The sequence below is a fragment of the Typopeltis vanoorti genome, chromosome 1, assembly GCF_054136105.1.
Source record: "Typopeltis vanoorti isolate ZY-2024b chromosome 1, IOZ_Tvanoo_1.0, whole genome shotgun sequence".
Classification (NCBI taxonomy): domain Eukaryota; kingdom Metazoa; phylum Arthropoda; class Arachnida; order Uropygi; family Thelyphonidae; genus Typopeltis; species Typopeltis vanoorti.
In genome coordinates this window covers 150,652,003-150,676,775 of record NC_143549.1, presented here as the reverse complement: position 1 = coordinate 150,676,775, position 24,773 = coordinate 150,652,003, and the positions used below count along the sequence as shown (strand labels likewise).

At 36.4% G+C, this 24,773-nt stretch overlaps 1 protein-coding gene across 1 annotated transcript in view; it reads left to right on the top strand.

Moving 5' to 3' along the window:
- The first annotated feature begins 4,688 nt into the window (after positions 1-4,688).
- The window catches only part of Got1 (Glutamate oxaloacetate transaminase 1), a 59,311-nt gene continuing 39,226 nt past the window's right edge, over positions 4,689-24,773 (top strand). The window contains exons 1-2 of the mRNA XM_090399667.1: positions 4,689-4,935; positions 16,532-16,713. Of these exons, the coding sequence (XP_090255793.1) occupies positions 4,827-4,935; positions 16,532-16,713 (291 nt within the window). The 5' untranslated portion in view covers positions 4,689-4,826. The remainder of the gene's footprint in view (positions 4,936-16,531; positions 16,714-24,773) is intronic.

Here is a 24,773-nt window from a genome sequence, read left to right as displayed (position 1 = left end):
AATTATAGGCTCTTCATGTAGTGAAGGCGCTCCTTGTCGATGACCACCAGTTGATAATTGGATAAATAGTTTGATTGCTGACTTTGTCTCCCATTTTAGATACAGACTGGATAAATTTAGGCTTGGTTTCATGCTAATGGTTAGATGCCAGATGAATATGATAGAATTTTAGGTAATACACGATGGATGTTAATTCTAAGACACAAGTTTTCAGCACAACTGGAGAAATACCATATGTGCCAGAAGAGTTTAAGAGTGTCAAAATTAATCTGGATTTTCCTGACATCCTTGTGGCAAAAGATCAAGGTAAGCATGCCGTTCGCAAATTGTGGTAGTGCAGAGGTGATTGCCCATCATTATCTAAACAACAGTTGGAAGAAAATACAGATGCCAAGAGGTTATAATCTACTATCATGATGTTAAGAGGAGGGAACAAGGAAGTGCAGGAGTTATGCCCAAATATCTGTTGAACAGAAGGCATGTGTATTGCATTTCATTCATATGATGTCTGCTTTGGAATCGTTGATAACATTTTTACACTTCTTTCTGATTTTAGCTTAAGCTAAATGAGAAGTGAGTTTTTAATTCAAATCACTTCACAGATACTACATATTTATCACTGGTTGCAGAGGCACAGTTTTAGAAAACCTTAGCTTGATAAGGATCAGTTTGAAGTGGAGTTGGGAATAAAGGCCTTTATTATTTCAGTTATTTTGCAGTGAAGATGTTTGGATAGGAGAATGAAAAATAATCAATTGAAAACAGGCATAAAATTCTTGAGGTGATCTCAAGTGGCACTGCAACTGGCTTTGAGAAGAACAAAACGTAAAAAAGAAGATGGATAAGGCTGTGGTCAGAGTTAAGTAAAGGTCTAGTGTGTCGGAAGAATGATGAGGTTTTCTGATTGCTAGGTTAACTATCCGTACTAATTCATTTAATATATATAACCTTTTTATCATGGACTGCAAAAGCACACTTTTAAGGAACCTTAGTTTGGATAAGGATCAGGGGATTAGAATGCATTGGAGTGGGAATGACGACTTTCATTCCAGTGAGGATTATTTCATTTGTTCGTTGAATGAATATGTTTTCAGAAGAGCGAGAGTAATCTGTGAAAAAGAGGCATAAAAATCCAGGCAGCATAATTGTAGTGCCGTTAAACACCAGACTGAGATTGGCTGAGATAAGAACCAGTTTTAGAAAATGAGATGGATAAGATTGTGGTCAGAGTTACATAAAGGTCTGGTGTGTTGGAAGAGTGACGAAGAAGATTAGGAATGTCTGGTTTCTGATTGATAGGTTAACTGTCTGTGGTTAATGACAAATGATTCAGTTTCCCTACCAGCACAAGCTGTGAAGTTGGAGATGGGAAGAAAGTCTGTGTTATAGATGTGAAAATCTCAAAGAAAGACAATCTCACAATTCTGTTTTTTTTTTGTTTTTTTTTTGTAGGAATGCAACGTTTAGTGATAATGGAATTTTGCATTCCATTCACTCACCACTCTCCAAGCGAAAAAATCCAGTCTTTACACTCTTGCTAACCACACTCCTACCCAACTTCCAGAGATGAAAATGAAGGAACACGTGCTTTCATCAAATCTGATATCCTTTGTCAAAGGCTATCCAATCTAGAATCCGATCTGCTTTGGTTCAAGGTTTCCACACCTCATTCTACAGTCTTCATCTGGTATCTTTACCGCTCGCCTGAGAACCAAGCTATCCTTTGGTTCTCAGGCGAGCGGTAAAGATACCAAATGAAGACTGTAGAATGAGGTATGGAAACCTTGAACCAAAGCAGATCGGATTCTAGATTGGATAGCCTTTGACAAAGGATATCAGATTTGATGAAAGCACGTGTTCCTTCATTTTCATCTCTGGAAGTTGGCTAGGAGTGTGGTTAGCAAGAGTGTAAAGACTGGATTTTTTCGCTTGGAGAGTGGTGAGTGAATGGAATGGATTGCCTGTTCATTTGTGAGTGTCTTATCTCTGTTCAAGAAGTACAATAGATATTGTTTGGATAGTTTCTGTCTCTCACGGCGAGTGTTTGGACTCCATAAAGGTGCCCATACAACAATACGATATCAGGTAAATGGAGTGTGTCATCTGTATTGTTTGCTGAAGAACTAATATATTCTCAAGTTGAACACTGGACAAAATTTTCTAATAGGACAGGAGGACAAGGATATCACAGGAAGTTTATATGAGTAGAATTGCAATGCTTTAGCATAGATCCACAAAGTTCTCCATACTGTTGTGTATGGCAAATTTATACACTATATATACAGTAATAAAGTATCCCTATTCAGAACAATGTGTAGAGAGAACTATTAGATGAAATACCCTCAATCTTTGTGGATACCCTAACCCACAAACTTGGAGGGTATTGAACAGTCAATGAGAATGTCTATGGCATTCTCATTGACTGCTCAAAACTGCAGTTGCAAAAACATCTGTCATTTGTGTAATTTCAGATTTACACCGTTTTCTCCAACGCCTGTGTAGCTCAGTGAAAGTGGCGCTTGCATCATCTGCGCTTGGTCGCTCGAAGTCACACTCAAGTTCAAGTGTAGTCGCTGACTGGAGGAACGTTTTCTAAGCCTTTCGACCAATTCCCGAGTTAGTCGATCTCTGGCACGGGCAAGCGTGTTTTTCCTCCCGAAACTTGTTTTTTTATACTGTAAACTCAAGATCTTTGACTGTAGTACCCGCATTACTTCAGACAGTAACATATCTTGTTATAGTTAAGTACCAGGAGATGGCAGCACTTGTTTTCCAGCCTCTTCATTGGTGGCTGTTGTAATTAGTGATAGACATGGGCCAGCTATCTCTGATTAACTACCTGCGGAGATTGAAATGCCAACTCAGTCTCCAAAAGCTAGATAGGGTATAAAGGCCTCGCTTCCCTATAAGGGAATATAAGGTGTTAGCTGATTTTTTTTACCCTTTTCTCTAAACATCCGAGTGAGACTATTGAGTGAATCTCGCTTCTGCATTTATACTGTCTTACACCTCACGTGATAAGTAAATTTTACTATCTTCTCTCGCTCTCAACGCTCTATTTCACCTATCGGTCACTTTTGAACTAATTTTTTTTATTCTCAAAATCTCTTACCCATGGCCAAGTTTGAGGGTATTTCTTCTAATGGTTCCCTCTACAGATCGCTCTGAACAGGGGTATTTTTATTTGTACAGTTGTAAGACACGAGGTGTATTTTTCGTAAGCGAACTCTCGGTCGGCGAATAAAGTATTTATTAAAATAAAGAGTCAGACGGCTTCATTTCGGCGATGCAAAATTATATAAATCAAATTGATATTATATCGAGCGTTATTTCAGTTTTGACTCTTTATTTAGTAAATACTTTACGCACCGACAGAGAGTTCGCTTACGAAAAATACACCTCTCCGACGCTTCGAGTTCCTTAGTACTGAACGAGAGTTTTCTCTCTTAAGTTTTATGCCTGATATTATTATTATTATTATTATTATTATTATTATTATTATTATTATTATTATTATTATTATTATTATTATATAAGGTACCTCCATGTAGTCAAAAGACTCATCGCAGGAGACTCAACATTGACATACTAACCGTTATTCACACAATACCTGTCATACTTCCCCTTAATTAAACTCATTCACAGATGAAGCATTCACAACCACCTCTGGCAACGCATTCTACCCATTTACAACCCTCCAATCAAAAAATCTAGTCCTAACACACTTGTTAACCACATTCTTACACAATCTCCAGGGATGACCCCTCGTTTTCTCCCTTCTTGCACTGCTGGTCTTAAAAAGGTTATCAGTATCAATCCTATAAAACCCTTTTAATAATTTATATGCCTCTATCATATCTCCTCTCCTACGTCTATCAACTAGTTTTTGAAGCCCACATACCTTCAATCTATCCTCATAGGAGACATCCCACAAGCCTGGAACAATTTTCGTAACCCGCCTCTTAATCCTTTCCAATATTTCCACATCACCAAGATATCTGAGGAGAATCAACAATTCGAAACAGCTATCAGGCCAGTAAAACCTTATCAAAATGGACCAATAGATGGCGAATATATAGACGCTTGGGTAGCGTTCATGTCTCCTATAAGGTCCGCGCTTGGGCAACTTGTAAATGCCGGTGAGTGTATTCAGTAAGCTCTCTGGTCAAATTTCGTACGAAACTTTCATAGTTTCTGCATTCGGCTTTGAAATAATGCTGAATTTAATATCCACTTGATTTATATACCTGTGCATCGCCGAAATGAAGCCTTCTGGTTCTTTATTTTAGTAAATGCTAAAATATACGCTTCTTAGAATCAAAGCAGTATGGTATACTCTATATAAATTCATCTACAACCTAAAATAAACATTCACGATATCATGCGGGTCCACACTTGGATGGAATTCATGTTCCCCAATCTTAAATTCTCCAACCAACCACGTGTTATTGGTCGAAGAAGAATTCAACGTAGAAATTTCAGTAGAAATTTAATTTTAGTCATAATTTAAAATTATTCGCCTAAATATGCGATTATTTTTAAATTTTTTAGTATTTCAAATGAGTCAACTTAAATTAAATGAAGTTAAATTAAGCTTCACACATGCATCAAGCGAATGTCGCTTCTGCCGAATATTGTAAGGAACAGGAAATACGTTTTCAGAGCGCACATGTAGCTTGTTGGTGCTGTGCTCCGAAGGTCGTACGAAGGTGAATATCAGGGAGCTTTAAATTCTGATTTCTCAGTACTGAACAGCATTGATAGAAGAGCAGTAATTTATACTACCGTGTGGTTATAATCAGATTGTATATTTGAACTTAGGAAAAATGTCTCGATTTGCATGCGTTGAATCTGCGCCTCCCGTTGAAATATTTGCCTTAAATAAGGCTTACAAAGAAGATCCGTTTGCAGACAAGGTTGATTTGGGAATTGGAGGTAACAAGTTTTATAATTATTTCTTATTACTTGGATGACACTGAAAGAAATAAAATTAGTTTATTGTGGAAGCAGTTATTTTCAGTTAGGTGAGATAATTTTACATCCCGGGAAATGAGGGTATCACCCATCTTTTCTCATTCATCTCGGCAGTTTGTATCCATATATTGTCTGGTTCTTTACTTAGGATTAAGCCGTTGTTAAAATAAACTACCAGATCTGTCATGTTATTTATCCTGTGGCCACTTTTTTAATCTTTCCATCTTTGGGTTTCCATTTAATTCTCCAGTACTTTATCCTAGTTTTAACTTTATGTGCAAATTAAGCTGTAACAACGACGATCGAGCAAGAGTAAATTAAATACTTTCTAAAGGGGTGCATGTGTTTCAAATATAATTAATTAAATTTAATTAAAAATATAATTTTACCATTGAAGAAACTTGTTAATTTTATGGGAAAATTGGGATTATTGTTTTATTTTCATGCCTTAATTCACTGAACCTTGGCACTTCTTGAGTTACACTCATGCTATAAAAATAGTACTCTTTATTGTACAATGTGTTAATTTTTTTGGAACTGTTCATCGAAGGGAATGTCTCCAAAATATTGGGCTAACATTATAGCAGACAATTTACAGAGAGGAGTAGTGATTGAGAAATAATTGTGGGTGTTCTTTAACACTTAAAATTTAATAAGCTTAAATTACTTCAAATTGTCACTAATGATAATTATTTAAAATTTGCTGTAATTCGAATAACCCATACAGATTTCATATTTTGTTACTGAACTAAAATCATGGTCTTATTTTGTTCTGATTTCTTGAGAGAAGGTAAATGTCCTGCCTAGATCCACTGTTAACATGTTCTATATACTCCCCTTCCACTATAAAAATATGTGCCAAGGCGCACATTTTTATATTTATAGAATTTTATCATTAAACTTTCCTAGAATGTAACATTTGTGTCGATACACCTCATAAACTTAATCATAAATGAGTACATTCATGGCATCTCTAAAGGAGGAGTATGATGGCCGAACACATTTTAAACATTTAGTTCCCAGTTTTGCAACAGCAGTTTAGTTTCCAAATTGTTCTATTTGTTGAGTTTCTTCCAAAATCATTAATGTTAGATCTTCGTTTTTTTGGCTGTGATGCATTCAACTGTAATAATCCCAAGAATAATAAACATAGTAATGATATGATATAGCAAAAATTACATTACAACAAGTTATAGCTATAACCTAGCAGAACATTTTCTTATTGTGCAGCAATGAAGTCATAGTTTACATAAAATAGCACTAGAAGGCTTGACTGTTGATTTAAAAAAAAATGCTGGGAATCAACTTAGAATCATTTGGATAAATAATATTAGAGAATGGATTAATTCTTCATTCTCCACCTTGTTAAGGAAATCCCAAGACAGAAACACCTGGAGAGACAACGTTAGACCCTACCTAGACTATGGGTGAAGAAGATGCAGTCATGCTGCAGGTACTAAAATGAATTGACAGTAACATTTTACATACTTTTTCTGAAATAGTTTTGTGGTGTTGGGCCTTGGGAATTCTTGCTTCACCACTAAATAATGAATTTTATTTCCAGTGTTCTCAAAAGGATTAATCTTAATTTTCACATGAAATTTAGTACAGTAACTTCATTATAATTCTTCATGTATAAACATGAAAATGATTTGAGGCAGCGTGTACTGGGGATTGAGAGGTCTGGACTTGTGATTATATCAGGGGATTAATTTATAACTAAAATGGCTACATTGCTGCTAGTAGATGAGAACAGTCATTCAGTTTTAACCTGGGAGGTGACTAAGCATTGTGCGATTACAGAAAACTTAGGAGATTGGTAGGAGTGTGCCATTGAAGGACTGCTGCATGGGAAAGGGGTTAGGGCATGGGGACGTGTTAAACAAGTAGCTAACTGCATACCTAAAGTTAGAAGAATCAATAAATTGCAAGTTAAATAGATGAGTTGCAGTATTAAACAGAAGTTAAAAAAATTAAAAAAAAAAGCATGAGAGAATTTAAAGAGATAGGTGATTAGCATGATCTTGAGCAGTATAAAACACATGCCAGAAGGGTGACTGACTGGAGTAAGGCAGAATAAGAGCATGAGAGGAGATTTGAGCAAGCCAAGGATAATCTGAAAGAGTTCTTTCAGTATGTGGCAAGTAGAAGAAAGAATGACCATAGTAGAATAATTTTGAATGTAGATGCTAAGCAGGTGATTGAAATGAAATAGTTATTGAGTGAGCATTTAGCTTTGCCTGGATGATGTATACTTGCAATTTCAGTAATAGATGTAACAGTAGTTGAAGGGGACATAGTGGTAGAGGAATTTGAGGTGTATAGGATATTACAGAATCTTGATGTTAATACAGCTGTGGATTTGGATGGAATATCAGCTTGTGTTAGAAGAATGTGCTAGAGAATTGGCAGTACCTTTGACTAGATTGAGTCTCAGTTCTGGTAGAGATCCGAAGGAATAGAAAGGAGGGGAAAATAGTTCTGTTGTATAAAGAAGACTCTAATACAGAAGTGGCAAATTATTGACTGATCAGCATTTCATAAGTGATGGTGGTCAAGGTATTGAAGTTGGTTAAGGACAAAATTCAGAAATGGGAATGAGACAGCATGATTTTGGGAAGGTAGGTTATGCTTTGGTAACTTACTCACTTTTTATAATAAATTGAGAACTGAGTTGGATAAAGGTAATGATTACACTGTGATACTGCTGGACTTTGGCAATTTACACGATACCACAGAATTCTGATACATACATTGCAGCAAATAGGGATGGATATGAAGTTGGTTATGTGGTAAGAGAGTGGTTGATAGAGATATACCAAACAATACTTTATTCACAAGTAGTCTAGTTGAAGGCCTGTGATTAGTAACATGCCTCAGGGCTCAGTACTTAGTCCATTATTATTTAATTTGTATGTTAATGATATAGGAAATGATCTAAGGAGAAATATTTAGACATCAGTAATACCTTTCCCCCGATCCTTGATGCAAAATTGGGTAGAGTGATAGTCAGTAAAGATGAAGTTGAAATTTTCAGCTTAATGTGGCAAAGTGTAAGGTTATGCATTTTGGGGTGAAAAGCTTACCAATTGTGTACATTGATTGAGCCATACTCCAGGAGTTTGAAGCCAGCGGTTTGGGGTTGTTGATGGATGGGTAGTTAAAGTTCAGAGGCACATGGCAAAAGTGGCTAAAGCAGCTTATACAATTACTTGGTTATTGAAGAATATCCTTACAAGTAGAGATAAGCAGGTTACTGTACCTCTTTATAAGGCTTTGATAAGTGCTCTCCTCTCCCCACCACATCTGAACTGTTGTGCACTGATCTGGTCACCTGAGTTTCTAAAAGTTTTTAAAAGAGGTGGACGATCCAGAGGTGATCAAGATGATGGCAGGTCTTTGGGATGTTCCATTTGAGGAGATTTAAGATCTGTGGATTATAGAAGCTGGTTTATAGGCAGAAGGGGCAAAGAAAACTTAATAATTTTCAATGTCAAAAAAACTAAATCCTGTCTTATTACCCACAAGAAAACTCCTTCCTCATCCCCTCTCATTTTTGATAATGTTCCAGTTTCCTTTCAAAATCAACTTTCTCTTTTTGGGTTGACTGTCACATCCAGTTTATCCTGGCAAAACATATTACTCACATAGCCTCTTTGGGCTCTAAAAAGCTTGGTGTTCTTTTCCATAAACATTATTTCTCTTCCTCTCAACTCCTAACACTATAAGTCTCAGATCTGACTTTGGAGCACTGTTCCCACATTTGGGGTGGAGCACCCAAGACCTCTCTAAGAATTCTTGATGATGTTCAGAAGAGGGCACTCTGCTTAATAGATGACCCTTCCCTCACACACCTACTCCTTTCAGTCATTTTATCATAGGTGCTTTGTTTCAGCACTGTGCCTTTTCTATAGGTACTTTCATGGGATGAGCATTGCTCCTCTGAATTCGCTGCTACCATACCTCCACTTTCTTCTAACCATGGAGGAATGAGAGAAGCCACTGGCCAACACCCATACAATGTTAAGCTTTCAAACACACCAAATTAACTTTTCATCAGCTTCCTTCATTCCATCCACCTCTTTTCTTGAGTATAGTTAGCAAACGCATGATGACTAAATATTTTACTTGGAGAGTAGTTAATGAGGCGAATGGATTGCCAGCCATTTGTAAGTGCTTTGTCAGTGAACAAGTTTAAAACAAAATATGACTGGTATCATGATTGGGATATTTAGTCTACCTCCTGCAATAAGTCTACAGACTCTAAACATCACATCCAGAACAACTATTCAGCATCTACACAGTATCTATCATACTTTGCCTTGAACTCATTCACAGTCATGGTACCCATAACAGACATTGGCAGCTTATTCCACTCATTCACCACTCTCCAAGCAAAAAACCTAGTTCTAACATGCTTGCTAACCACACTCTTGCCAAGTTTCCATGGATAGCCCCTAGTTCTCCCACTACCAGGCCTGTTCTGAAAAATTTCCTCTGAATTAATCTTGTAGAAACCCTTCAGTAATTTGAATGTCTCAATCATATCACCCCTTTTCCGCCTATCAACCAATTTCTGCAACCCACAGATCTTCAACCTGTTTTCATAAGGTTCATTCCATAGACCAGCTGTCATCTTGGTCACTCACTTCTGGATCCTCTCTACCTCCTCCCCATCAAGAAGAAACACTGGTGCCCAGATCTGGGCACAGTAGTCAAGATGGGTCTTATCAAGGTTCGATAAAGAGGAACAATAACTTGCTTATCTCTGCTAGTCAAAGTATTCTTCAGTAACCAAGTGATCTGATAAGCTGATTTAGCCACTTTTGCAATGTGTCCCCTAAACTTCAACTCCCTGTCCACCAACACTCCCAAATCCCTGGCCTCGTCAATCTCCTGGAGTATGCTTCCACCAATGTGGTTTACTGCTGCTATTCTTTTCTCCCCAAAATGCATAACCTTACACTTTGTCACATTAAACTGGCATCCATTCGCCTTAGCCTAGTCTTCCAATCTATCCAAATCATCCTGCAAAATTTTGACATCATGTGGATTCACTATTGCTCTACCCAACTTTGCATTATCAGCAAACAAATGAACAGTTCCTCTCAGATCCTTTCCTATATCGTTAATGAAAAAATTAAGCAGCAGTGGTCCAAGAACAGAACCTGCGGCACACCACTAGTCACAGGCCGTCTTTTGGACTCTACTCCTGAATATACTACTCTCTGATATCTCTCCATCAACCACCCACCTATCCATCTCACCAACCCTATATCCATCCCCATCTGCCACAGTTTACTGATTAGAATTCCATGTGGTATCCTGTCAAAGGCCTTAGCAAGGTCCAGCAGTATCACTGTAAACCCATTACCCTTATCCAGTTCAGCCGTCACTGTGTTATAAAACGTGAGCAAGTTACTGAGGCATGATCTACCCTTCACAAAACCATGCTGTCCCCCATACAGTATCTCATTATCATCTATCCATTCCTGTATTTTCCTCTTGTCTGCTTTCTCCAAAACCTTGACCAAGATATTCCTTTTGAAGATGGCAATATGATGTTGCCGAAATATCGGAAATGTTTATTAAAGTGTAATTTAATTTATATTCGTATCTACGTTGTTCAATTCCTTAAGTAATTTAATAATGTATAACCAACATATAAGCCTGTCTACGAGAACTTGACAATGACTCCTGATATGCTGATCAGTTGATAATTTGCAATAGCAGTTTTGGAGCCTCCTTTATGCAATGGAACTATTTTCCCCTCCTTCCACCCCCTCAGGACTAACCCAGACCTGAGACTCAAATTAAACAAAATGGTCAATGGCACTGACAATTCTTTTGTCACTTCACATAAGACCCGAGCTGGTATACCATTCAATCCCACAGATGTATTCACATTAAGGTTTTGTAATATACTATTAACCTCCATTTCATTCACCTCAATTCTTGTATAAGCTATTGGTTCCTTCATTCCTGCAATATCACCGCCTGGATGATATCTCTTGCAAAGTGCTCGCGCAGTAATTCCACTATTTCAACTGATTCAGTTACCTCCCTGCCATCGGCATTTCTTAAAATCATTCTGCCATATACATTTTTTCTTTTACTTGCAGCATATCGAAAAAGCTGTTTGGGAGTCTCTTTAGCTTGCGTTGCTAATTTTCTTTCATAATAATAGTGTATGTATAATAATACTTCTGTTATTCAACCAGCTGACTGATTTTCCTCTTCAATCAGATAATGAAGGGATTATTCTGTATGTAACTACACAAAAATGATTGAAAGGGATGGCAATAATTACTCTCAGGTTTAATGGTATTTATTAAAATGTAGTATTATTTAAGACTTCTGGTAGAATTTGAGATTTGTTTTAGTTTCTTTGGACCATTTTAATGACAGTGTTAGGTAAAACAAAATGTCTGTAGTATAGCTACATATATCAGAAACTGCTCTAAGTTCATTTGCAGTATTGAACAGTGTCACTCACTATACAGTATTACTATTATGTGATGCATCTTTATGGTTATTCACATATTACCTTTTTGAAATTGTAACTTAATCTACATATTGAGATTGAAATCCATTATATGATATTCATTGGTATTAAATTGTCTATACTCAATTTTTTTTTTTTTTTTTAATATAGAAAAAGTAGCCTAGTAGTTCTTGGAATACACATAACACATTGAAGCCACATGCTATTGTTCAAGTATATGAATTATGGAAATATTGAATATGATGCACAGGTCTGAATCTTGAAAGGAATGTATGTTTCAGTACTTTACCATATGTTTTCTTCCCAGTTAGTGAGCATGCTTCAATTTTATTTGTTTTGCAATGATCTTTTTTACATGAATGCAAAGGTAGTTTGCTTGTAGACATTGTTTTTACTACATTGTTGTTATGAGCATGAATTACTTGATAAAAGTGTGTAATATATGTGCCTGATTTTGCCTGCCATACATCTTGTGAGCTATTTTATTTCTTTCAAATAAAGTACTCCACACATACATGGATGCAACTAGCTTTGAATGTACAATGTATTCCCATGAAGTTTTCATAGATTTTATTTGTGTGTGTGTGTGTGTGTGTGTGTGTGTGTGTGTGCTTGCATGCATGTGTGCATAAATGCCTAAATATCATACTTAACAAGAAATTATATCCTTGTTTTCATTATTTTACTTAAACATGAGCAAATAAAAGTTTGTATGTGAAATATCTCTATAACCAGGCTACTTATAAATTAAGGCCATTAACTTTGCATGAAGTTGCTTCATTATCCTATAATGCACAGTACAATCCTATTTGTACAATGCCATGCATTATGGAAAGAATAAAATGCAGTTGCCCTTGTATACATGCTCACTAAAACATTATGGGCTATTTCCTTTATTTAACTCCAGCAAAGGTTGGTCGATTGGTAGAGCCTCTGCTACTAATGGCTCAGTTAAGTAAGTTTGAGCGCAGTTAGTAGTTTTTTTATAATAAAAAGTGATAGCTGAGTTATTATTATTATTATTTGACACCTCCAGGGAGTCCCAAGACTCATTCGATGCTGTTGGCACACTCTCCCTGGAGGTCAAATAATAATAATAACTCAACTATCACTTTTTATTATAAAAAAACAAGTTATTTTTATTGCTACCACACTCAAAAGCCTTCAAAGTATCAAATAAATGCTGTGTATGGGCAGGGGTCAAGAGAAAAAGTAACCTGTTAATATTCATTTTGAAGAGCTGGAGATTGCAGTTCTTGGGGGTACTTCATGGGGAGGACTGTTCCACCAAACTGAGATATATGAAATGAAAATGAATGGGATTTGCAAGTTCAGTAAGTTAGCAGTTTGACTGGTGAGCAATTTTTGCTTGTATTACTGAAAGCTTAGCAGAAACTGTCTGTTATCTGCACTACAGCTATCTGAAGTAGCAAAGTATGCTTTAGGTGCACATTACTGGAGTGGGACAAAAATCCACTTTTATGCATAAGCAGATATAAATCTGAAAGACTATAGGGTGATTCGAGCCTTCATACATAAGAATAATGTTTCTTGTTTTCTGTTTTTAGTATACCCCTCTTCTAAAATACCTTTTATCTAAAGAAGAGCACATAAAAATCATTCTCATGGCCAGGTTGGAAGTTGTCTTAAGGTTGCATGGGAATTTAACAAGAGACATGACATGACATGCACATTACACAAAACACTTGTTGCCAAAGTTATAGAGAAGTTCAGAAAGACAAGGTATTACTCAGCAAGAAGTGATTGTCCATAAACATTCACTAATAAAGGCATGACCACCATTGTGCTGGCAGTATGTGCAAAGAGACTCTAAAAAAGCATGACAGTTGCCTGCAGAAAACAGTGTCAGCAAACTGAGTCATCTATGTCATGAAAAAGCACAAATGGTATCCATACAAACTGCAAATATTGCAGAATTTTATTGAAGATGACCCAGATATATTATTATGTAACACCTCCAAAGAATTCAAAGACTCATTGTAGGAGGGCACACCACTCCAGTATAACTTACCATCTTCCTTACTTAATCCTTCAACTATACAACACTACTACCATCAACACACAGTGCCATCTACCAATCATCTACCAAAAAAACAAAAAAAAAATTCAATCTACACACAAAGAACCTGCTTCTCACCCTGCTCATACCTTATACAGCTTCCAAGGATGGCCTTTAGTTCTACACCTGCCTACCTCTACTATATGAAATATCTTCTCCATATTAATCTGCTAATCATCCCTCACCAACTTATATGTGTCAATCATATCCCCTATTCTTCTTCTTCTTCTATTTGCAAAGCTCTGTAAGTTACTTTCCCTCAATCTCTCCTCATGTCTGACATTCCATAGACCTGACACTAAATTAGTAAATCTTCTCTGGACTTTCTTCAATACATCCTCATCTTTCCCTGAAAACCAGGTGTCCAAATCTGTACTCAGGTCCATGTGTGATCTGATCAAAACCTTATACAAGGGAACCATAACTTCTTTGCTTCTGCATATCAGTGGCCTCCTCATTATTGCCATAATCTGTTAGGATTCTTACGATTTGAGCAATGTGACTCATACACTTCAAGTCTCTGTCCACGAGATCTCTTATCTCCTCTACCTCCTTCAAAATTTCTCCATCAGTTGTATATACTCCACATCCCAACCTTGTGTACCAAATTTTAAGACCTTGTACTTTGCAACATTAAACTGATAGCTTCACTCATTTGCTCACTCACATAGTCTATCCAGATCCTCCTTCAAGGCCACATTTGCTCTACTCTGATAGCTCTTTCCAAATTTGCATCATTGGCAAACAGCTGCACATCTCCAGTTAAGCTAGTGCCAATGTCATTAATGTACAAGTTAAACAAGAATGGTCCCAAAACAGATCCCTGTGGAATTCCACTAAGCCTTTCTCGTTTGGCAGATACCATTCCTCCATATACAACCTGCTGATACTTGTCTGACAGCCAATCAGCTATCCAGCTTGCTAGTCTGTTATCTAATCCCATCTGTTTCAGTTTAACTATGAGCTTGTCATGTGGCAGTCTATCAGAAGCCTTAGAAAAATCCAAGTACACCACTGTATATGCATCTCCTTTTTCAAGTGAGTTTGCAAGCTTGTTTTAATACATAAGCAGATTGCTGTAACATGACCTTTCCCTAACAAATCCATGCTGAACATCATAAAGAATATTGCTATTATCAATACACCTTCTGAATCCTAGTCCTCACGAACTTCTCTAACACTTGAACAACAACCCCAGAGACATAGATTGGCCTATAATTTGTGGTCTCAGTTTTATCCCATCCTCCTTGTGAAGTGCAACAATTTTTCCCACCTTCCATTCCTTTGTGACTTGCCCTGTTGCAAGACTCATGTTAAACAGGTGTGCCAAAGATGCCATTAAGATACCTTTTGGGCACACAGCAATATACTGAACTACAAGCAAATTTTTTTTTTTTTTTTGCATGTAGAATTTTTTTTATCATCATCATTCCCATATTTCAATGGAGTGTCTCATTACACAATGAGTATTTTGTGTGTGAGATCATCAGTACCAAACTGATGATAAAAAATATAAATAAATAAAAAAATACTGAGTATCATCAGTATCAACTGTGCTCCCAACTCTCTGTTTCTACACTCTCAGACAGTGCATTATACATTCCACTTTCTCATATTTACTGTATGTAACTTTCAGGGATGCATGCCCTCCCTCTCTCTCTCTCTTCATAGATTGAGTTGAATACAGATTATACATTCTAGAGACCTGGAACTCCTTAGTCACTCTTTGTACCTTTTCCAAAATCTCTTCATCTTCTCAAAAACTAGGTGACCAAATCTGCAGATAGTAGTAAAATGACAGCCTTATCAAGACTTTAAAAATTCTTTATCCATGTTGTCATTGCCATAATCCACTGTTTCTTTCACAATTCTTGTGGTGTGGCAATTAAATTGCAAGTTGTGATTATCCACACCATATCCAGGTTCCTCATCTTCTCCACCTCCCTCACTGTGTTTCTAGTCATTGAGTGCACAGCATCCCATCCTTGTTTGCATAATTTTACACCTAAGACATTGATTTAGTAGCTCCCACTCATCTTTCCACACAGTCTTAAAATCCTCCTGAAGAGTCAACATGAATACTGCTCTTCATCAGTTTAACTTCCTGACTTCACATCACTTGCAAACAACTGCATACCCTCATTTAATCTTCAAATATCTAACATATAAAGTAAACAATGAATGGCTCTGAAGTTCTCAGACATTCTGCAATACTGGTGTACACAATTATTTGATAACTGCCAGAAAACTATTCTACTATTCAACCCATTAATGTGTTATCCAGTCCCACTTACTCCAGTTACACAATCAGTCAGTCATATGATAGTACATCTGTCTAATATATCTGTCACTCTGTTATAAGTAAGCAAATTGTTTAAACAGAACCTCCCATTAACCTTCCCATGCTGATGTTCACTAAGAATTTCTGTTATCAAATTTGATCCTACCCTTTACCAACCTCTCAGAATGCATTAATCACAACTCAAGATACAGACTATGATTCGAAGCTTCAATATTGTCATCTATCCCCTTATTCAGTGGAGTAGTTCTATTTTCCTTTGGAACCTTCTCTTTGTAAGGTTAAACTAGCATGTAAAGGTCAAGGTACTGTAATCTCCATAGAATGCTCAAGGATATCATCAGATTCCTGTTCTTATTAAAATCAGGCATGCTTCATATCTATATCCTGCACATTTATGCTCTCCTTTTCTACCATTTTACCTTTATTCAAACTTTGTATGATTTCACACTCATGAAATACCCTGATGCAGAAACCAGTTCTAGCTTTATTTTATTTTTGCTGCTTCAACTTTTCATAACTGCCATGTGTTTAAGATTGCTTTAATGAGTAAGGATTTATGTCTTGTTCATTTAAAATAGTTTGATATAATTCATAAATCAATTTATTGATTTATAATTTAATAATTCAGGTTTTTACTTTGAAATTATATTTTTGTTTTGCGTATTACTAGCTTACCGCACTGATGAGGGGAAACCATGGGTATTGCCAGTGGTGCGCAAGGTAGAAGAGCAAATTGCTTCAGATGAAACCCTCAATCATGAGTATTTAGGCCAACTGGGTCATGAAGAATTTTCTAAAGCTGCTACAAAATTATTACTAGGAGAAGATAGCCCAGCATTAAAAGAAAATAGGGTAAGAGAATTGCTTTTTCTTAATACGTTGAAGGATGATTCTGAAAATTGTCTTCCTTATGATTGTTTCCAAGGAACAAAATAAAACACACACACAAACAAAATGAAGGAGGCTGTTATTCTTTTCTATCTTACATGTCTCTCCAGAATATTCCATATTTAATAATAATAAGCTTAGGAGATTATGGATATGTTGGAGCTCACTATCATATTTGTCTCCATAGGACAGTAGTACTATGGGCAACAAAACATTTACCCTCTTGTTTAAATCTTCTAAGATGTGAAGAACTTTTTAATAACAGCATCTCAGTCGAAGATGACTTAGATGGCAGGGCTTCCTTCCTGAAACTCTGGATTTTATCCCTTTGAAACAATACTACTACCCAGAGAGCATGTGCATTGATATGCTGTTCTCATATTCATAGTTACCTCGATCGTTATTACGGTCATTCCAAATTTCAACTGTTATGCTCTCCGAACACTATTATTTCAGCCTAGCACATTTTCAGTTATTGAAACTGAATAAATAAAGTAGTTTTGTAAGACTAATAAAATCTCACTCATTATTGATGAGATTTGGACCTAGGTCTCTTTAACAGTAATGCATGGCACAATTATCTTGGCAGTAGTGACCATTATAATGATATATAATAAAATTTAAATAATTTTAAACCAATGCAAGTAGTTTTTTCTCATCATTGTGATGATCCTGTTTACTGCCGTTGCACATGTACATATTGTTCTCATTGCGACTATCTCTATCTTTCCATGCAGTACATCCCAGTTGTCCGAGTGATTAGTATATCTGCTCTCCAGCCAGCAGGCTGTGGATTCGAATCCTGCTTTAGCTGTTTATGAATTATCTGTAGGTGGGAGATGAACATCAATCACTCTAAGTGAGACCACCATTTATTGGAAACCTGAAGTGGCTTGAAAAAATTCCATGTTTGGTCTTCAAAGTAGAGTTTCCGGATTATTTAAAAATATATATGAAAAAAAAAAAAAAATAAATAAATAAATATAGAAAAAAATCTTGATAATAATTCAACATTTTGGAAAATTAAATTATTCTTTGTTAGAACTGGTCTAACAAATCTTGGTTTTTAAACAATTATTTTTATTACTAATACTTGTCACCCCCACAGAACTGTCACAAAACTAGGATATGTTGCAGAAGTTTGCTTCATTGACTCAACTTATTATATTTTTGTCTTTTTAATTTCATTCATTCTGAGACTTGTTTTTTCACTTTTTTCAGAACGAAATCCTGTTTCCAGGAGGGGAACCACCTATCATTCTCCATATGAGAGTTATCTCTGTACTCAGTTGAAATTGTACTTTTGATGATTCCACATGCTGTGACACAATGTGTGCACGGGTTCTTTTCCATTTGACGGATGCATATAATTTTCCTCTTTGCTATTGTAACTGTAGAAATTAATATTAATTGCTTGAATATCATTTAGTACTGTGTAAAATATATAATCTTGGGTTGCTTTAGCCTTGGATCAAAGCTAGATAATTGTGAGGTGATAATCACATTCAGTATCCAGGTAATCTTCCTGGATGCTGAATGAATGAGGATGTGCTGGCACCGATCAAATTGTATTCGTATAATAGAACAATATGACAGAATTTCGTGCCAGCTGGGATGCTGCCTGGTTAAACAAGCATGGTTTATGTCAAGAAACCAGGGCAATCAGCTAAACTTCAGCTACTAGAACAAACCCCAACTCAAAAGCAGAGTGCTTCAACATAAGAATTATCAATGGAAAAGAAATGGAACTAGCAGAAGATTTTATAAGCACTGGATCAACATAATAGGTGTTACCAAAAGACAAAAACAAGTCAGTCTTTCTAAGCAGAAAATGCAAGATGTTATGTTTAGGCAACAGCAATCAGGGAAAAGCAGTAGCTATAGCATTCAACACCAAATATGAAGATAATCTTGAATTGCTGACAATATCAACTCGAGCGATGTGGGCAAATATAAGAAGGGAGTTACTGGACAATGAGACTCATATGTGCATTTGGTCCCACAGAAAGTTCTACCAACGAAGCAAATATAAGAAGGGAGTTACTGGACAATGAGACTCATATGTGCATTTGGTCCCACAGAAAGTTCTACCAAGGAAGTTTTCAAGACATTAGAGAAGTCTGCTAACACAATGAAAAAGAAAAATGTGCTTGTTGGAGATGTAAGTGGCAAAATAGGAAATGATTGCCAGACAGAAATATTTTGAGAAAATTTGAAGAAAAAAGCAAAGTTCCTGTTAGATTTCTGCTTAGGACATGGACTGGTTATTACTAACACCATGTTCCAACATAAAAATCTGCACAGATTCACATGGAGAGAGATAAAAGTAATAAGTAAAGTGTGATTGACTATTATTGTAGATAGCAATTATTTTCCCACTGGTTCAAAACATGTGAATACACAGGATTTGGAAATGGAAGTGATCACCATTTAGAGTTGAGCAGGATACAATTGAATTCCGTATAGAAATGAAAGTTTTAAAACAAATCAAAGTTGAACAGCTTTCAGAGATGAGTTGTAGACTTAAGAACACAAACATTATTTGCAAAAAAATGAAAGACTGAAAACAAGAACATGATCTTGGGGGATTAAGTGGCAAACCCTGAAGGAAACTTTGATTCAGCAATAGAGACATGTGGTGAATAATCTGCAAGGATAGAAAACTCAGAATTCCATGATGGTGGATTCAGGAAGTGAGAGGCAGTCAAGGAAAAGAAGAAAGCATGTAGAAAACCTGGCAAATAAGTCAGCTTGTGTTTTTAGAGAATACAAAGAAAAATTATAAGACAGCAAAGCGCTGTAAAACAAGTCATGAGAAGACTTTGGTAAGAACTTAGAAAATAAATATCAGGAAGGTAGTAAAATATTCTGGAGGCTATTGGAAAAGCTGAGAAATGGAGGAAAGCAATTAAAGCTATTAGAGATGATAAAGGTGACACGAAAACTGAAGATAAATATATTATTATTATTATATGACACCTCCAAGGAGTCCAAAGACTCATTGAAGGAGGGCACCTACTCTACAACTCTCCATCTCCACTCAGATCCACCAACTACAGTGAACCACATCATCTACACTAATGCCATCTACTGCCCATCACCACTAGTATTTCCACATATAGTTACAGACATCCATGTCCATGGCAGGATTCAAATCTGCAGCCTTTTAGCTGGAGAGCAGATACACTAACCACTTGGCCAACCAGGCCAGCAAAAATATATTTTAGATAATCTGGAGTAATTACTTTTCAAGATTGTTAAGTGAAACAAGCAGTGACAGCAGGGTGGTAGAAAACGCTCAACTCAACAGGAATACATTATTATTATTATTATTATTACAGACGACTCATCAAGGGAGGCCCTAAACATCATGTCCACACAACTATACGACATTCTCACAGTATCTATCATACCTTGCCTTGAACTCACTCACCATCATAGCACCCCACAACAGACTCTGGCAGCTTATTCCACTCATTTACCACTCTAAAAGTAAAGAACCCAGCTCTAACCCTTGCTAACCACACTATTTCCCAGCTGGGAAACATACATATCAGTACTTAAAGTAGAAAAAGCCATCAAAATCTGAAATGTGGAAAGGTAGCTGGAATAGATGATATTTGACCAGAAATGCTCAAATATGGAGGTATAAAAGTTTTATAGGGGGCTACACACTATAATTCAGAAAGCCTGGTCAGAGGGTTAAATTCTAGACGATTGAGGGAGAGTGCTCATAGTATCCATCCATAAAAACAGAAATAAAACTGAATGTGTTATTTAATTATAATTCCTCTGTTATCTGAATAACAGAGGAATTTCCATGTGGAATGTTCCTGGTAAGATTTATGCAAGTGTACTTGAAAAATGGCTAAGAAAATCCACTCTCTAGCCAAAACGCTGTGGGTTCGAATCCTGCCGTGGGCATGGATGTCTGTGATTGTCTGTGGAAAAAGTGGTGGTGGTTGGTGGTAGATAGCATTTGTATAGTTTCATGGATTGAGTGGTGGAGACAGAGTTGTAGAGCAGGTGCCCTCCCTCGATGAGTCTTTGGACTCCCTGGAGGTGTCAAATAATAATAAGAAGAAGAGAAAGAAAAATTGCGGAGGGTTAGCATGGAGAAGAACAAGTGCGTTCGGACTAGACAGACATTGTCGAGATCAGATTTTCTCTTTAAGAATAGTTAACAAATCATGGGGATGTAACAAGGATCTGCTTTTTAAGTTCCATAAATTTGGAAAAGGCACATGGCAAGGAAAGCTACTCAAAAAGCTTTATTTATTTATACTTATGGCTACATGAAACTGGTAAGTGAAAAGTACAATCACAATTTCCAGCAACAAATGATGAAAATCTTAACATATAAAAGTTCATTACATAAAAGTTACACCCAGCTTTCTAAGTCTTTTTTTTTTTTTTTTAAAAATAAAGCAAAAGTAACTTGTCATAATCAAGCCAGGGACGATTATCATCCTACTGTAACAAGTATGACAAGGCTGCATGTTCTCACAACACTTCACAACATAAATGTAGCTGTATCCTAGGTTTAATTAGAGAGCAATTGTATCTTGCGTGAGAAAACTCGATCCATTAGAAGGGTTCCATTTCACATTATATCTTCTAACATGAGGAGGAGTTTTGTTGATACCATGACGAGGACTATGAGAGTGACTACGAGAATAACGTCTTCATGGTGAGACAGGACCGTGATTTTCTGTTTCCTCCATAAACACCACCACACCAACTACAGGTCAAGGTCCAGGCTGGAAAGCCAATTCAAGGCCTCATCTGTCACTTTATGGATGTCCTGTAGGCCACCACCATGAAATTGGCACCCTTGGGCAGTCGTACACAATATGAGTAATCGTTTGAGCCACATGAGAACAATCACAATAAGGGTGATCTGACAGACCCCATTTATGTAGAAGGTAGCCACATCTACCCTGACTAGTTCTGATCCTGTTTATTGATGACCAAATCTTCCTAGGAAGATCAAAACCAGGCTGCGGAGCACAGGGATCTTCTACCAGGAAGCCGTTTGTTGGGAGATTGTTGGATCAATATTCTCTCCATATGTCAGATAATATTGATGGCAGTGCAGCTGAAGAGAGTTCGTCAATGGACCAGAGAAGCTTTCTAGCTTTGAGGCGTAGACTAGGTGGTTTATGAGAGTCGGATGTAGGGGCAGGAGTGGATGCGAGGCTTGTCTTCTCCGTATGTGTGGTGGAGCAATGTTAGATAGAACAGGCAGCCAGGAGAGAGGAATGCTTCTCACTGCCCCACTAATTGTGCTCATGGTAGAGTTTAGCTGGTATCTATAATGTTAGTGTGTGTACTTCTTTCCCAGATAGGGGAACAATATTCTGCTTTTATAGGTTAGGCTTCTGTCCAGGCTCACCCCAAGGTATTTTGGGTGAGGCTGGTGTTCTACCATACAGTGTAAATGAGAATGTGTCAAGCAGTATCTGGTTTATATTTGAGTTGTAAGTCAGCAGTTAGAATTGAAGGAGGTACAGAAGATAGTTCAATGTTAATTCAGGTATGAGATGTGTGTACGTTATCTTCACTGTTATTCATCATCTATATGTATTACATTATGAAGGAAAGTGGTATTAAACTTGATATCAACATTGGCAATGTTAATCTCATTTCTTTACTTTATGCTGATGATGTTTATACTTCTAAATAAATCCAGTACAAGTCTTCTTCAAGATTCCCTAACTAAATTGGATAACTGCTGCAATAAATTTGGTATGGAAATCAGCATCAAAAAGACAAAGACAGTGAAAATAGGCAGAAACATTGAAAACATCAACTGCATCCTGATTGGAGAACCTATACAACAAGTAAAACATTTCAGCTATTTAGGTACACTTTTCAGTGAAGATAGCAAATTAGAATTGGCAAAGTTGGTTTGGAAGAAAGTCAGCTGAATAAATTTATATGGAATAAGAGAGAAATTAGTCAAAACACTTATGGATCTGGGAGCTGGGTTATAAATAACTCTTGATCGGAGACTCGAGAACACAGATATAAGAGTTGAGAAAGATTAAGGATGTGAACAGATGGCATCAGTGGTGGTAACATATTATTAATGAGGATATTATGAAAGAACTTGATATTGAATTCCTGGTATGGAAACCACATGTTTTTAGATAAATAACTTTAAAAAAATAAAAATATATCACCCTACACAAAACTTGTAGGGTGATATTTTTTTTATTTTTTGATGATGTAAGTCATCAGACTTTCATCATCAGGTACTAGCAAAAGTTATATACAAACAAAAGACTAGAAACAATTAATTACACATATAAGATGTTATCAGAACTTCAGAGTTGATACAAAATTAGTAATCAGAATAAAAAGCATTCAATTCATTACTGTATACATGTTGGAACATGCTAGTTGTTGCTTTCACATTCTGTAGTATCTTGTGTGTCATATCCTAGGTCCGTGGCAGTTAGATTTTTAACGAAAACAGACCAAACATGGTGTAGGATTAAGCCTTGATTTTTTTTTTTACATTGTCTGGGGATCCTTAGAATTTCAGAGACTCTGTTGAACTTTCTTTAAAACCATTACGATCGATAGAAGGCATTTTTGTTTCTTGTCAAACTACTTGATGGCTTATTTTAGTTGTATGGGATGCCAAACCTAAAATATATGCTGTCTTCTTTTTTTCCAACATCTATTACTTGTTCATACATGCAGATCTCTGCTGACCTTCCCATCTGGCCTACATAGCAATTTCACAAGAGCAATTAATCTCATAAATGTCTGGTTTTTTTCTGCAGGATGATGTGGAGGTTCTGGTGAATGTAAGAACCTAGAGATTTTCTGCAATGGTAAAAAAAAAAATAAAAAAAAAAAAAAAAAGACACTTTACTGTTGTATTTGTGGAGTAACATTGCCACATTGTCTACAACATTCTTATGGTAAGGTGGTGTGATTGCATTGTTAAAATCTTGTTTATGTAAAGGAGCTGTCAGAGATGTATTAAGAATTTTATTGATCATCTCGGGTTCATAACCACTGAGGGTGACATTATGCTTCAGGTAGTGCAGTTCTTCATTCCTGTTAATTGACATACTGGACATATTGTTTTCTTCATTTCACGATGTTTTAATCATGTCTATCTTTTGTAATTATTATTGTTGTTATTATAATTATGGCTATTATAGTTTGTTTAGGAGTATCCCGTATTTTAAATACATTTGCTATAATTACTCAAAAAAGGGTATATATATTTTAAGGCATTATGGGTGAGGATAGAAGGCAATTATAGCAGAATAAAAGAGGTGGAAAAATTTTGTACATACCTTGTTTTGATACTAGGATGTCTTCCAATTCCATGATCCTGCTGAAGGTTGTTTATAACAAGGGGGGGAGAAGGAAGGGAGCATGGGGAGGGGGTATTATGACATGGGAAAAATCTCATTCCGAAAATGTTCCAATGATGGTCAGTCAACTGAACTTCTTCCCTGCCCCAGTTTCCCCATAAGTAAACCCTTCCCCTTCTCCCCCCCCAAAAAAATCATCCTTAAACACAATAATATATATATTTATATATATATATATTATTAATACAAAACCTGGGTTTCCAAATTTATTTTTCCCACGTCAAAACACCTCCCTTCCTCCCCCCTCCCCCTCGTTATAAACAACCTTCAGCAGGATCATGGAATTGGAAAACATCCTAGTATCAAAACAAGGTATGTACAAAATTTTTCCATCTCTTTTATTCTGCTATAATTGCCTTCTATACTCACCCATAATGTCCTAAAATATATATACCCTTTTTTGAGTAATTATAGCCAATGTATTTAAAATAAGGAACACTCCTAAACAAAAACAGGCTATAATAGCTGTAATTATAATAATAGTGTTTAAGAGGAGTAGCATGGGAATTTTCCCAGAAACTATACCTAATTATTGTTGTTATTATTATTATTAACATCTGACTTCCATGGAGTCAGAGACTCGTCATGAGAGGTACACACTATTGCGCACAAAGCTGATCCAGC